Genomic DNA, 16,624 nt, shown 5'->3' on the forward strand with positions numbered 1-16,624 from the left:
AATGCCAAATTTAGGATGAGGACTGTCTGTATTTTAATATTCGGTTCTAGTAATTATTTTATGAGGTTACTAGCATCCTCGTGTATTAGGTATGGATAACTCCTACTGAATACCTATCCTCTCAGGTAGGTATAAACGGATAATTGGTTTGATTTTTGCATTTAATTTAAAGAGGCTGCCTACCTCTCGAAAGGTACCTGTTGAGAAAAGTTGTTCGGTTGGTAGTTTTATTTCGGAGATTACCATCTCCCTCTTTCGACTTTAGATTTGTTTTTGTGCATCCCAATTCGTAACTTAGAAAGTCAAACAATAGATGAAAAGTATTAAATTAGAAAGTCAAATAACAGAAGAAAAGTTTTCATTTTGTTCCGTCTGGTTGCATCCGATCGCTTTCAATTTGGGACGGCATACGCTAGCAAAACTTCCCCTTTGACTGACTGTACCTGCGTCTTGTCCTATATATGAAAAGGTCGTTGACTCGTCTCTCGCTCACAGCTGATTGACGGTTCGCCTAGCACATCCCTGTTAATGATAACATTATTTGGGCGGCAGGTGTCGTAAACTTAGTTCCTGTACCTCGGTTGTATCCGTCTTTTAAAAAGGCCCTCTGAAATTTAATAAATAATATAAAACTCACCCAGTTAGTCACCTCTCATTCTCAGCGTAAAGCTTACCTGGTTACACTATATAGCTAAATCACTTTAATTTTCGACCTCCTCCCTACGCTTATAAAAGGGTAATTAAGCATTCCTGTAAATAAAATTGTACCTCCCTAATCTGTCAGGATTCGAACCCACAGTTAATGATCTATTTGATTCTCTGGTTTTCGGTCTCCGTGGATAGAATGCCATCTCGCCAAATCAATAACCTAGCCCGATTAAAAACTTGCTGCCTTTATATACGGTCACTCTGTTTTTAAAACGAAATCATTATTATTATTATTTTCATGTTTTTAAGACAAGTAATTTAGTTTGAACTACACATTTAAATCAACACAACTTTATAACACAATCGCGATTGCACAACACCGGGCGCCCCTGAGGTGGGTTTTTACAAAACGGCGCTCTACAAATTATCCAATTATTATTATTGTCATTATTATTAATTGTTTTCTCACTGAGTCGAACCACTTTCACTTCACACAAACACCGGATCAATAATCTTTCACTTTAATTCAATATTCCGCAATATTCTCTAATACCATTTGAATTCAATAATTAACTGTAATTTCAAACAACACTTCTGATTTGTATCCATTTCTCGGGGCTGTCAATGCACCCAAGTTCGAGACCCGACTGTCCCTCCGGTCTCTCCTTTCCCGTGGGAATCTGTTTACTCCAGGCCTGTCTGTCAATAAATCTTCCGTCGCTGTCTAAACAAAAAATTTTTTTGAGCACGTTCGTTTATTATTTATCGTTTATTTTTGTGGATATTCAAAACATCACATGCTGACATCTGTCGACTAACAATTACCACTAATCCATTTTAATATGTATATAAAACCAACATGTCAATTTTTCAGGATTCCTCAACAAGTCCGATATTACCTCCTTATTATCATTCGCAAACCTTTACCTCATCCCCGAATTTGAACCTCGATTAAACTTTATAGTTGGTTGATGACAGATAGTGACACTGTAAAACCTTATCCCACAAATACGGGCCACAAATAAAAAAAAATTCTCACGCTACCATGTGAAAGGGGTTGCCAACGTGGACGAAGCGGACTAACGGGATGTTGAAAACTATTTCCTCTGACGGGACCATGTTGAGTGAGGGGCGTGAGAGAGGAATGACAAATTGTGATGCCGCCTTGTAATGAACGGGGACATGGTACGCTGTCGGGGCGTCTAGAATGAAGATACCTCGCGGTGTCTGTGAAATCCACTTGGAGGGGGCGACGACGTGATATCACGTGAGAATAAGTCCGCAGCGCTATTATATTATCCAATGGTGTCGACCAAGAAGCTGATGTAAGCCAACTGGAACGTTCCCTTGGCGGAATTACAACAGCTCCTTTGAGGTGGAGTGTAGGTCTGATAGCGCGAGGGAGGTGAGCTTCATCAGACGAAACCTACATGACACGCTTTCCGCGTAAGCATCCATGATATAGGATGCAATTACCTTCCCCATCTAGAGCCAGTACAGTAGATCTTCCGGAGGTATGGGCGTTGGAGCGATTTCGGAAATGGCATGATGACTTAATACTTTTTCTCTCGGATGTGAGTGGATCCGCGTAGGGCACGGTACCTTTATGAAATGGGTTGCCAGCTATGGGGGTACAGTCTAGACACGTCGGAGTCAATGTTTGATTTCTGATTACCATTCACCGCTATCGTATTGGTTAGTGGAGAAGCCAACGTAGTTTGAAAAAGATTTCATTCATTTAGTTTACCCCTTCACCTTCCTCCTCTTCTCCCCCGCCCCTCTCATTCCTTCCCTTTAATAAGATTATGTATCGAGTAACAAAACTATTATATATTAGAACAGATGGAGGCGACCCCGGAGCTGAGATGGCAGGGAATCCCCCCTCCTACCTATGCATGTCGGTACTATACTATAATAATTTGTACAATAACGAAACTATTTCATGTTCTCGAATTTATTTAAGGTCGGAAAGATTAAAAAAAATACAAATGACGACTACTGTATTAGAGTTATGCGTGCTGTAGGGGACGAGAGTAGGTTAAGCGCACGGTTTTATAAGAAAAGTTTAAAAATTTCAATAGTGAAGAGATCACTCACTCTAATTTAAACGAAACTGGATTACCACAAACATATGCATTAGTAGCTCGTTCATATAGGGGAAGTCCCCTTCATATGAATTTAAAAACCAAAAAAGATAACACAACGTTGAAAAAGAGCAATATTGTGAAAATAACTCTTAAGATCTTGTTACTTTATACTCCATACAGGGATCGAAAGGTTTAGCTAGGGTTTCCTTTTAAGGTATGCCTCCTAAGGGGTGCCACCACTAGCATAGGAAAATCGAAGGACAAAGACCAGGGTGCTACATTTTACAAATCAAACAGAAGAAATAATTATCATTATTTTAACGTAGGTAGAAAGTTAGGACCATCACAAACTTAAAAGGAAACTATGACGTTTTGAGATGTGAATTTCAGTCACACAAGAAAAATTTACAAGATACATTATTTTCGACTTATCTAAATCTTCAGGTTTGAATTTTTATTTAAAAAACGTGATTGCGCGATTTTTTACGGGCCTGCAATAGTCGTATTATAAAAACACAGTTTAAACCGAACAACAAACTGATGCAGCCAGTAGAATTGGCATGTTCAAATATTTCAATTCAATTTTAATTTGTGATTTATACAGTGTGCTTCAAATATTTAAGAAAAAAAATATTTTGTGTTTGCGATTGGATTAATACTCGTGTATTAGATGCAAACCTTATTCAATCTTTTAAAATCGCTTTGGGAGATTTTAATTCGTTTAGGTGTGAGTTTCTTTGCACACAAAAAAAAAATAATATGAAAAGCACATTCTCTGGGACTGGTAGCTATTTCCATCGTTATGAGAAAATAAATATTCGTTTAGAAAATACTTTGCTCCAACTTCGGTTTCAGACGATACGATCGTCAAGTCAAACAAAAATTTAAGTTCTCTCACAAAGGGAACTTTTGTGTCTTAGAATGGGTTTATTAACTTTGTTGCTCCCAGTCAATGGTGAAAGTACTTTATGTAGACAATAGGGAAACTGCCGGGAACGATAAGTTCACGCATTACAAAAGAACCTGGCAACAACTAATTGTGAATCTGAGCGATAAAATTTAAGTATGTATATTGTTAAGCCCGTATTTAATCGCCTTTTACATCAACAACTTTTCTTTATCATGTCCTTTTTATATTATATCTCTCTTATGTCTCAAAACCTATGAATTGAACGAACCAATAATGTTTCAGGTCTCTTTCTTTTGTCAGATATCCATCACTTACAGATTTTAATAAATAACATATTTTTCTTTAAAAATCACCATGAAATTTATATTTATAAAAAATATGACAGTCGTGGATCCGAGGATGTTATCCAAGGTAGATTTTGGTATTCTGCACAAATAATGTTCTCCGCTGATTCCTTCCAATTCTATTTCAATCTTATTCCACACAATCAGTCGAGAACGTTTGGCTAAGGGCCGGCCCTGCAGCAAAACTCTTCCCCGATCTGCCACTACAAAGGTCATTTCCACTGGGGCAGCATGAATAATGGTTCATATTTCATATGTCAATATCACATTCAATTATATTGAATGCTTTCTACAGAAAATTACCTAATTTTTTTTGACGCCTTGATGGTTCGAATTTCATGATTACAAGATATTAAACAGATTATTAATAGGTATTAATTTTCTTTGTGTTTAATTCGTAGAATTCCATAAAATTTAATTCACATCAAATTTAATAATTTTATTATTAGGGCCATTTTCAAACTGTGGTACACTACATTGACACGACTTATTTTTATATGATTCTATTTAACCCCGCAAAATATCAATTTTTAGGAGGTCTAAAATGATTTATTATCGGTTAAACTTATTTACTGAGAAAGTAATTCTGACAATAGATTCTCAATTATGTCGGGTACTTTGAAATCCAAATGCCTTAAACGCCGAAACAGCTGTCACAATAATAAAAACTAGCAGTTAAAAACCCGCTCCGCGGGTTTTTGCTGCTAGGCCCTGCGGGCGGCACTTGGTTGGGCTGCGCCCAGTTTAAGTGATACTAACAACAGTTACATTTAATAGATAGATATTAGGTCATTCACAGAGAGAGGGTGAGTATATATTGTTAAAACACGGAACAGGAAGGAGTTAATGAATAATAACATGCTCAATTTAGGCATAATAAGAATGACAGTTGTTTGAATAAATGAAATTTTACGTATTTGTGATGGATTATTTCAAATGAAACACTATTATTGACTACATGTCTACAACTGATATTAACTGTTATGGTACCTAATATAATTTGCTCATAGGAGACTTGCAGTGCTTAAATATGTGTTACAACCGTCAATGTCTATAAGTTGAATCAATATCGTATAGTTTGTCACAACAATTTAAGATAGTTACAACAAAGTTGACTGAAATAATACATTATTACATATTGATTAATTGTACCCGTGTTTATGGATAAAAGGAGGGTAATTGTGCAATGTGATTAGCAGTCGGTTTAATTAAAAGGTGTGAATTTTACTCCAACTGGTGGTAATTCTTTACCTAAAACTGTTACTGTATCTAATAAAGTTTAAAGTTAGATTATATATACACCTTCATCAGGAGAGTAAAAATCTATATATAAAGGTAGATTATTACAATATAGCGCCCCTGAGGTGATATCTCACAAAAGCGGCGCCATGCAAATTGTCCAATTAATAAATAAATATAATGTTTACATTTTATTATGTACGTATGCATTGATATACAATGGAAATAGATAAAATAATGTTATCCGATTAAACTTTATTTTATTAAAAAACAAATAACTGTTTTAACTTCACTTTATTATATACAACCAATACATGTTTCATGAACGAAGTATACACCGAAGTCAAAAATTAAATATAGATTACAATTGGAAAAAAGAAGTGGAAGGAGGGGGGAGGGGTAAGAGTAGGCTGGGTTTATAAGAATTAGGAATTACAATATGAAAGACCAGTTAAGTGGGAAAATATTTAAAAGAGAGTTTATAAAAAAAAATTCTTGTTAATTACATCTACTTTTATAAACATGTTCTCTTATTTCTAAAATTTCGAAATTATTTATTTATGATGCTTTATATCCTGTGTGAAGTATTTTAAGACCTGAAATTTTTTTTTGCATATAACCATAAAACAATATATTCATAAGACAAATAAAATTTAATAACGGTTATTCTAATAAATTGATAGTTGAAATACTAAATAAAATAATTAAACATATTATCTTCAAACGGTATTTTTACCCTAGTTCTTAAGATATAAATAAACAATGGCGTAGAATTCTGTTTGTGGATAACGACACTTCTAAAATTATATATATAAACATTCCTGGTACTATTCAACCGGCGTTTTACACTAATAACAGAATGAATAAATATATTCTTAATAATAAAGATTGCGAAAATCAAACAAAAAAATCAGGAGTTTATAAACTCAATTGGGCTGGATTGTAATTTATTTTACAAAGGTAGAACCAATAGAAACTTTGAAGTCAGAACTAAAAAACATCTCAGGGTTCTAAATGGAAATAGTGAATATGAGTTTGCAAATCATCTTTTGAATCACACTTTCGATAAAAATTCAGGTCTTAAAATACTTCACTCAGGATTAAAGCATCGCAAATAAAAAATTTAGAAATTTTAGAAATTAGAAAACATGTCAATATAAAATCAGATGTAATTAATAAGCAAAAAAAAATATAAATAATAATGAAAAATGCCATTGCAAAGTTGAACTAAACTTCCAGAAGAAATCTTATTATTAAACGCTTGATGTTCAAATAATTTTGCATATTTAAATATACGCGCCAGTCATTTGATTCGTTTCTTCACCGCCAGAGGGGCGCTCTGTCGGCCACCTATAGCCACGATGCGTATCGGGTATCGGCCATATTGAATTAACGCGTGCTTTTTTTGTCAAACGTCAAACGTAATCACGTAATTGTGGATAATTTTCACTGTAATCTAATTAATCCAATGGATTATGAACTTTCTAAGACATATTTTCTTCGATATTATCTAAAAATTGTATGAGCAGAAACGATATTTTTTAAGAAATATCGTATTACATGTGGCGATTCTATTTCAGTATGAAATCGTGTCTTAATCTTTAAAGTCTTATTTAAACACAATTTGAATTTGACCAATCACAGGGCCTACACCGTCCAGACGCTGGAGTAATAATATTATCAGATTTAAAAAAAAAAACAAAAATACTTGCAGAACTTAAAAACATTATTAAATTTGGTTTTCTTTTCATTAAAAAATATTTATGTATTTTACATTCGTTTTCACTATATTTGAGTTGGCCATACAATAGCTAATTCGTGCTAGATTTAAATAAATATGGTTTCTATGGGCCTCAAATTAATTTATTTCATTGTTTAAAGCTTCCTCATGGTGATATTTCGTGAATGTGCAAATATGGGGCGCTAAAAATGAATAAAAAAATAATAAAAAAATATTATTTTATGAATTTAACCAAACAAACGAACAAATCAAATGTATGTTTTTGATAGTACTGGTAGACACCGTAATTAATTAAACATGTGTTCTACCAATAATCATTTACATTATTACGTGCTGAACTAAGGTTGGTGAAAAGGTTTAGTGCGGCCAAGTACTTTATTTTTTTACGCTTTTATTTTTGTTTTGCATTACATTACCTTTTGTTCTTTAATGTAATCCCTTGGTGGCATTCGTTGAATATTCCATCGCCCGGGGAGATAGACAACTTTGCATTAATTTAATCCTGCCTTAAATGTGACTTTGCGAACCGCAGCCCGGCCTTATTTCTGGAATGTCGTCATTTTGTGTGATGGCTTTGTCTATTCCTCCGTTTTAAATGGAGACGCGCATTCCAGGTATGATCATTGTGAGTCATTGCACCCACAACTTTACGTTTGTCTTTTTAACTACGGTTTTATATAAAAGGATGGTTTACTCAAAATTCAGAAAATCAACGATTTAATTGGACAAATGTGACTTTAAGGGAATTTCTTTTGGGAAGCTAAATGTTGATGCCTACTTGTGTATCAAAGTACATTCGGACTGCCAATGCATATTAAATATATTATTTCCAATTCGACATCATTCATTTATTAATATTTTTAACTTTTACGTATCCATCTGACGTTTATGTATGTAAATTCAAAGAAAAAACCTACAGGATTGCCAGCATTGTCTATTTATAATTTATTGCATTATCAATATCAATCTGGATATCAACAGCGCGACCGTGCTCTAAAAATTGATATAAAATCAATCGTAGTTACATGTATCGGTAGTAATCGATTTCACTGTGCTAGACCTTTTAGTAGCTGGTAGATCAGGTGCTAAATAAATTCCAACTGCTCAGAGAAGGATTCCCCACTTCGGGGGATGTGATGGTTGTCAGGTAAGAGAAAAGTTTGGTAAGTACCTACCTAATTCGTAGACATATATCTAAAGTTACTGAAAGATAGCCAGTCTCTCCCTCGGGTGATGCTAAGGGTATCTTCCACTCACGAACATTAAAAATCCATTAAAAGATTTTATTTGGAATTAAAACATGGACGTTATCAACACATGATGCAGATAAATATTTTGATTTTCAAAAATCTTTTTCTACCATTTAAAAGATAGCTTTTTAAATTCAATACCGCACAAGAGTCTCAACTGTATTTAACCGTCTGGAGCCAGTGAGACTATGGCATCCAAATTGACTAACTTGTGAGCCAGAAGGTAGTGGGGAGGGGAAGAAGATGGGGAAAAACAAGGTGCGAAACTATCTCGCAATTCAGATCTGGTCACCAAGCACGGCTAAAACCATTTCAAGAAGAATTCTGAATGGTGGTCTTACAAGGCGAGTATGTTCTACTTTGAAAGGTGCTGCAAATGTGCAATAACGTATATTATTTCAAAAGAATAAATTGTGAAATACCACGAATTAATCAAATAAATTTTACTTGCGCACGCTGGGATATGAACCCGCGACCTCTGAATTGCTAGTCGAGAGCCTAGTTAGCCTAGCTAGTCGACTACGAAGGCCAAGGAATTACATACAGAACAAAAAAACTTTTTGGGTAATATTTTTTCTTCGTGAAAACGTTCCTCAGTTACCCTATGTCGGCAACTGTGTATGTATGTATGTAAGTGTATTGGTAAAATTTCTGATAAATTATCGTATTTAATATTTTATTTCCAATAAATTGGTTACAATCATTTTTCTACAAAAATTGTATAAAAATCTTAACATGTTTTCCTGAAATTTATTAACAGAACTGGCTGACTGACCTGGAGATATTCGCCACCCTGGTGGCCGCCATCATCCACGACTTCGAACACACGGGTACCACCAACAACTTCCACGTCATGTCGGGCTCTGACACCGCGCTACTCTACAACGACAGGGCCGTGCTAGAGAACCACCACATCAGCGCATCCTTCAGGTAGATAGATAACTTTCTACTAGGTAACATCATCACTGTTGTATCTGGCACCACCAACATCTTCCACGTCATGTCGGACTACGACAGGGCGTGTTGATAACCACCACATCAGCGTATTCTTCAGGTAGATAGATAACTTTCTACTAGATGACATCATCACTATTGTATCTGGCATTAACATTACAGTCAACTTCCACGTCAAACAAAATTCTTTTCCACGTAGGTTATTGATGAAAATTTACTTTGATAATTTAGTTGACATTATCACTATTGTATCTGGCACCACCAACATCTTCCACGTCATGTCGGACTACGACAGGGCGTGTTGATAACCATCACATCCGAGTATCCTTCAGATAGATAGATAACTTTCTACTAGATGACATCATCACTATTGTATCTGGCATTAACATTACAGTCAACTTCCACGTCAAACAAAATTCTTTTCCACGTAGGTTATTAATGAAAATTTACTTTGATAATTTAGTTGACATTATCACTATTGTATCTGGCACCACCAACATCTTCCACGTCATGTCGGACTACGACAGGGCGTGTTGATAACCATCACATCAGAGTATCCTTCAGATAGATAGATAACTTTCTACTAGATGACATCATCACTATTGTATCTGGCACCACCAACATCTTCCACGTCATGTCGGACTACGACAGGGCGTGTTGATAACCACCTCATCAGCGTATCCTTCAGATAGATAGGTAACTTTCTACTAGATGACATCATCACTATTGTATCTGGCACCACCAACATCTTCCACGTCATGTCGGACTACGACAGGGCGTGTTGATAACCACCTCATCAGCGTATCCTTCAGATAGATAGATAACTTTCTACTAGATGACATCATCACTATTGTATCTGGCACCACCAACATCTTCCACGTCATGTCGGACTACGACAGGGCGTGTTGATAACCACCTCATCAGCGTATCCTTCAGATAGATAGATAACTTTCTACTGGATGACATCATCACTATTGTATCTGGCACCACCAACATCTTCCACGTCATGTCGGACTACGACAGGGCGTGTTGATAACCACCTCATCAGCGTATCCTTCAGATAGATAGATAACTTTCTACTAGATGACATCATCACTATTGTATCTGGCACCACCAACATCTTCCACGTCATGTCGGACTACGACAGGTCGTGTTGATAACCACCTCATCAGCGTATCCTTCAGATAGATAGATAACTTTCTACTAGATGACATCATCACTATTGTATCTGGCACCACCAACATCTTCCACGTCATGTCGGACTACGACAGGGCGTGTTGATAACCACCTCATCAGCGTATCCTTCAGATAGATAGATAACTTTCTACTAGATGACATCATCACTATTGTATCTGGCACCACCAACATCTTCCACGTCATGTCGGACTACGACAGGGCGTGTTGATAACCACCTCATCAGCGTATCCTTCAGATAGATAGATAACTTTCTACTAGATGACGTCATCACTATTGTATATGGCACCAACATTAAAGTCAACTTCCACGTCAAACAAAATTCTTTTCCACGGAGGTTATTGATGAAAATTTACTCTCATCCTTACTTTACGTTAATCACATCAAATAAATCTGTCTTTTTATCTTAAGTTTGATATAATTTTCGGATTTTCAAATGTGAAACAAGAAATCTCTTGTAGGCTACATCCTAATGTGAAAATAACATTATTTCGAGCCGCTTTTCTTAGAAAGTCAGTAATTAAAAAACCGCAGTAAACATTCACATGTTTTACATTTACTGAGCAACGTAAGTACAAATTCATTATAAAATATATCAAGTAAAATAATGCCTACGCCAAAATAAAATATTCCTTTATTATCAAAATGTTCCTTTCTCAACAACGTGAATTTGTACGTTTATTTTGTACGTAAATTTAATATACTTCAAGGGTGAACTTTTCATTATAAACACCTTCTTGAAAAAACTTCGAGGTACTTACTTACTTATTCGAATTAATAATGTACCAACCTATGCCAAACTTCCAAATATTAATTTTAAATTTTTTCGCGTAAATTATTGGTAAACTCCTTTTTATTTTTTCTTTGTGAAGATATTTTAGATATTAAGAATGTGAGAAATGTGTTTTTAGTTTTTAATTGAAATCTTAATCACCCTTTAGGAAACTTTTACATTATCTAATTACGATTTTCGAGATTTAATCGTAGATACCGACATTTTTGTTATAATAAGATCGAATAATTACAATTAAGTATTGCCTGAATAAAAATTTTAAGATCGAAAGTATTTATATTAAAAAATGCTTGCCTCAGAATCATTTAAAAAAATAAATCTAATTTTTTAATGTTAATAAAATTGGAAAATTATGACACGTGTCAAACATTTCAACTAAATAATTATTAATTGATAAAATATTGTTGACACCTACTTTATCGCTTGTTTGAGATGATTATTCTTACCAGTATAAAGTTCATTGAACTTGAATAATTTTACGCACTACGCAGAAATACACAGGAATCTTAATCACTTCACGCATGCACCCATGCACCGAAAACTTCGAAATACGTACGTTTAATTACATTAGAACTACGGAAAAAAAATACATGTATGGAAGCTTTATTTAATTTATCGTACTCATTTTATCAAAGAGAACGATTTTTTAAAATGTCAATTTCCGAGACGAAATCTTTATTTTTTTAAAATATTTGGCTACCAAAAACTGTTATTAGTGAGATGTTTTATGTTCTCGTAAAATATTAGGAGAGTCCTACGAAAAAAATACATTGTTTTGTTGTAGCTGTTTATATACGTTCTATTTATACTCCTAATATAGATAAATGAATGGATATGATATTTTAACTGAGATTATTGTCAAACAATTGGTTGTGGTACGGGTTATTAAACTCTGGGTCGCGGCCCAAAACTGAATTAAGGTGGGTTACAAATATTTTCAAAAAAGTCAAAGGTAAGCTAAAATTATGGACCGAAAAAAGACGGAGATAATACTTTTTCCCCTTTCCTTACCCTTAATGAACTTATGGGTGAAAATAGAAATTTCGCTGATGCTAACACAAAAAAATTATAATCAGGGATTTAGATCGGTAATCCTAATTGTAAGATCTGTTCGGTATATTCCCGCTAGAGATAGACTCAAATATAAATTAATACAAATTCATTTAATTGTGATGACTTGTATGAAGCTTATGATATTTAGCATTTTAAAAAACCACTATTACCCTAATATAGGTACTGGCTCAAAAAGGATAAGAAACCATAGGTTTTATAAACATTGCAAACAGTGCTCGGTCTGGGTAGGTACCACACAAATATATATGGTATTGCCATGTATTCCTCGGGCTTCCCTGACCTCTTCTGGTCAATTTATAAAACAACACTGAACACCAAGCACTGTCCAAAAGTCATTTTAAATGGATGTTTCTGTAGGCCACCTCAAAGTAAGCTTTATAGCGTTCAAAACAACATGTGGAATACATGTTTGAGCATAGCGAAGTCCTTTTTCAACTCCATTGTTGGAATTTTATCTGACACTAAATTTGTCTGTTCGTTCCGTTACCGGTATTGAAAATCAGCATCCACTCTATTATTCAAGCAAGCTTTACTGTGACTAGATGGCTAACTTTGACTAATTTGGATAACTAATGGGCTTTTCAATATTATGGTACTTACCTGCCTGAAAAAAGTTTGAAAAAAGAATTATTGTCATTCAGAGTGACATTTCTTTGGATAAATTATATAATTCCTTATTATTTTTCGGAAAAACTTATCGAGTAAAACCTCAAATTATAATATTTAAATATTGAAGACAATATTAGTGATCCTTAAACGCAAATCTGAAACAGAAAAATCAGAAAAGGAAACGGTCACATCTGGGACTCGAACCCAGGACCCTTGTCTGATCCCGAGTCCCAGATGTGACCGTTTCCTTTTCTGATTTTTCTGTTTCAGATTTGCGTTTAAGGATCACTAATATTGTCTTCAATATTTAAATATATAATTCCTTATTTGAAATAATAAAAAATGTAACTAATAAAAATTTTTATTTAGTTAGTTATTTAAGTTCCTACTTAAAAATATTGTAATTTTAGAAGAAATTTTGGTTTTGATTTAGCAAGTGAAAATTAGAAACATGTTTTTTTGGACGTGAGACCTACTATTCACAGAACTACTATTTATTCCTTTGAACAAAAATAACCAAATAATTCATCTTTGTCCTACATTTACTGTACGCTTTTCATTAACGCTTTAATAACAGCTCTCACAGCTTCACGTGTGAGTGAATTTTCCACGTTTCTCTTTGTGAGTGCAGGTGCACTTCTCACTGTGCTCAATAGATAACACGTCTGGTGCTGTCACCCGTGGGTTTTCAATGGTGTCCTATCCGGAAACCTGTTTTAATGTCTGCTACCAATGTGTGTTTCAGATATTACATTTCTATAATACTTAGAAAGGAGATATAATGCAAATTGAATAATAGCGTGTTGTTGCAACTCAAAATTTTGTTAAATATTTTTCAACTCATTTAATATCTCCGTATGGTCACTGACTTTTTAGAATCCTCATCCAAAAATATATATCTAACCATTAATTTTAACTTTCCTACATAGAAGGCGGTCTGTGGCAGGACAACGTCTTATATTATAAAATGCATTCTAAATGGTTGAATTAAATTCTAATTCTGGTTTATATTCAGCCTGTGTATGTTTGTGTTCGCAAAACTCAAAAAGTAGTTGACCGATATCGCTGTAAATTTTAAAGTTTGTTGTTATTAGTGCCAATAGTGTGTAGAGATGTTTAAATGGTAGAAGAAGTGGGGGACGCTCGAGGAATACTTAACACAATATCTCTGCACCGTAATGAGATACGGAGTCGAATTAAAATCGATATAATGTAGTTTTTTAACAGTAACATTATAGTATATAGTAGTGAATGGTGGAAGAAGTTGGAGACATTAACAATAGCGAAGCATTGCAAAGAATCCAAACTACAATATTATAAATTAAACAAAGAATCTAAACTTTTATGTCTCCGTAAACTATTTATTTTGCAAACTATGAAATACATATTTAAAACAAAAATAAATGAAAACAGAATTAATATTGGAAATAATAATGTATTTTATACTCCCCAAACGAACACAAAACAAATGCAAACACACTGCAGTTTCATTGGACCTCGTACTTTCAATCTTTTACCGAAAAATATTCAAGTGATTACTAAACTTCCTCAATATTTAAAAGAATGAAAATTATGGCTTTTCGATACAGCAGTTGAAACTTTTTTATTTAATTTGTATCAATTTATGTTTCTCATAAAATATTCACCATATATTACACTAAACACTTATAACTTCACTATACACTATTATAAACACTTTTTATACAAACCGCTTAGACAAAATGTAATCTTGTTTTTATTATAATTATTGTTTATTTCTAGGTACAATAAAATAATAACTTTATTACCCACGCACAGGCTGCGCCTTACTGGGTTCCCATTATTCGTATTGATTTATATAATATTGTATGTAATTAATGTAAAAAATGGGAAAAATAAAGAAAAAAAATAATAATAAAAAATTGCGGGGGATACACTAGTACAACATATAATATACTTCAATTACTACCTAAGACATACAAACAAAATTAGTACAAACAAATCTTTAATAGAAAGTAATAAAACAGTTAAAAGTCAAATTACAAAATCCAATACACATTACAGTGTGTATTGGATTTTGTTTGTATCTAGCCCGTTAGTATCTGGCCTGGAGATATCGTGAAACAGCGGTAGATACCTGCAATGAAAATGCTATTTTTATCAATCTTTTTTGCTCGTTTTAAACAAACAAATAAGCCGATTGTGAACAACTCTGCTTTCAGCTATACTTCGCTGCTTTTGTAGAATTTAGTGCGAAAATTGTCAAAAACATAGTTCTTTTTGAGGAATTAAATTTCCAAGCATTGCTTTTCCGTACTAATATCAATAATTTATTGGAAAATTTTAATAATTTTATGAGATACATGAAAAAAAATATAGTATTACAAGCTATTGCAGGATTTGTAAATTTGAATGCCTTTCAGAAGCAAGTATTGTCAATGTTGTTTATAATGTAATTATATTTATTTGTTGACAAATTAGAGATATCTAATCAACGAAATAATGTCAATAGTAATGGAGGATAAAATAGCAAATGTAAATCATGTATTATATAGTGTCCTCCGAGTGCATATTCGTGTGTTCTCCAACTTAAAACTTTCTGTTAAAGGTGTGTTTATCTGAAAAGACCTGCTGGGAAAATTTGTCAAAAATTTTAACAAAACAAGTACCCGGTTCGAATAATAAATTATTTATTAGTAAAATAATGTTGGTACCTACCTTATTGCCTGTCTGATATGATGTTGAAAATTATGAATTCGTTGTACACATTTTACGCATTACGCAAGAATACAATTTTACAACCCTGTACCGAAATTAGTATGTTTAATGGTTGGAAAGGCGGTTCTCAAATTATTACTCTTCTTGAAATACACGTTTATTTCAATGGAATTATAATATTGCCTTTGTGAATTGATAAATAATATCGTGAAATTTTATGTAAACTTCTGAAATTGCTGTGAAATGTTGCTAAATGTAGTGTAGTGTAAATGTTGTCAAAAGTTGTTAAAAGTTGTTGAAAGTTGTGAAAGGGTTTTGAAAATGTTGTTAACTGTTTAACTAATGTAAAATGTTGTGGATTATTGTGAAATGATGTCGAATGTTGGGAATTATTGTGGAATATAGTGATTTTTTGTGGTGTTTAGTTATTAAATTATTATTTTGAAAAATTGTGACCTCAGCAATGTTTTTGTTTCTTTAAAAATGGGTAAAACCATTGTCAACAACTATACGCTTTGTCCTAATCAAAGAGTAATTTTTCCAGAGTGATGAAGGACGATGACTGTAACATCCTACAAAACCTGTCGCGAGACGAGTTCCGCGAGTTCAGGACCCTCGTCATCGACATGGTGCTGGCCACGGACATGTCCTTCCATTTCCAGCAGATCAAGAACATGAGGAATATCCTGTCGCTGGCGGAGCCAAGTGTGGACAAATCCAAGGCTGTGTCTCTGGTCTTGCACTGCTGTGACATTGCACACCCTGCCAAGGTAAGATAGTAAAAAATCTCTTATTTCCTATAATATACGTATTTTTCCATAAATCTATATGCACTTGCATTTTCGCAATGGGATTTTCTCAGCCATTGCTCGGAAATTCTTTAAAGTTTTCTATCTAAACTTGAAGCAAATATCTTTAAGAACATTTATAGTATTATCTATGCACGTTTTTCGAAACCAATTTATTTTCAAAGTAGGTACATGCCGTATTCATATTCCCTTTTCTCATTTACTTAGCAAATAAAATGGAATTGAAGTGCTGCGAATTGCACACTGAGGGATAACCTTGTATAGAATTTTCATTG

General features: G+C 33.8%; 1 protein-coding gene across 8 annotated transcripts in view; it reads left to right on the forward strand.

The window, feature by feature from the left end:
* Positions 1 to 16,624, forward strand: part of LOC149424522 (dual specificity calcium/calmodulin-dependent 3',5'-cyclic nucleotide phosphodiesterase 1A-like) — a 618,560-nt gene that overhangs the window by 582,248 nt on the left and 19,688 nt on the right. For all 8 annotated transcript variants that reach the window (XM_089651657.1, XM_089651656.1, XM_089651659.1 and 5 more), the window contains 2 exons: positions 8,980 to 9,149; positions 16,085 to 16,310. In XM_089651657.1, the coding sequence (XP_089507783.1) occupies positions 8,980 to 9,149; positions 16,085 to 16,310 (396 nt within the window). The remainder of the gene's footprint in view (positions 1 to 8,979; positions 9,150 to 16,084; positions 16,311 to 16,624) is intronic.

Source organism: Hesperophylax consimilis, chromosome 4 (assembly GCF_061612785.1).
Source record: "Hesperophylax consimilis isolate HC1 chromosome 4, BYU_Hcon_1.0, whole genome shotgun sequence".
Classification (NCBI taxonomy): Eukaryota; Metazoa; Arthropoda; class Insecta; order Trichoptera; family Limnephilidae; genus Hesperophylax; species Hesperophylax consimilis.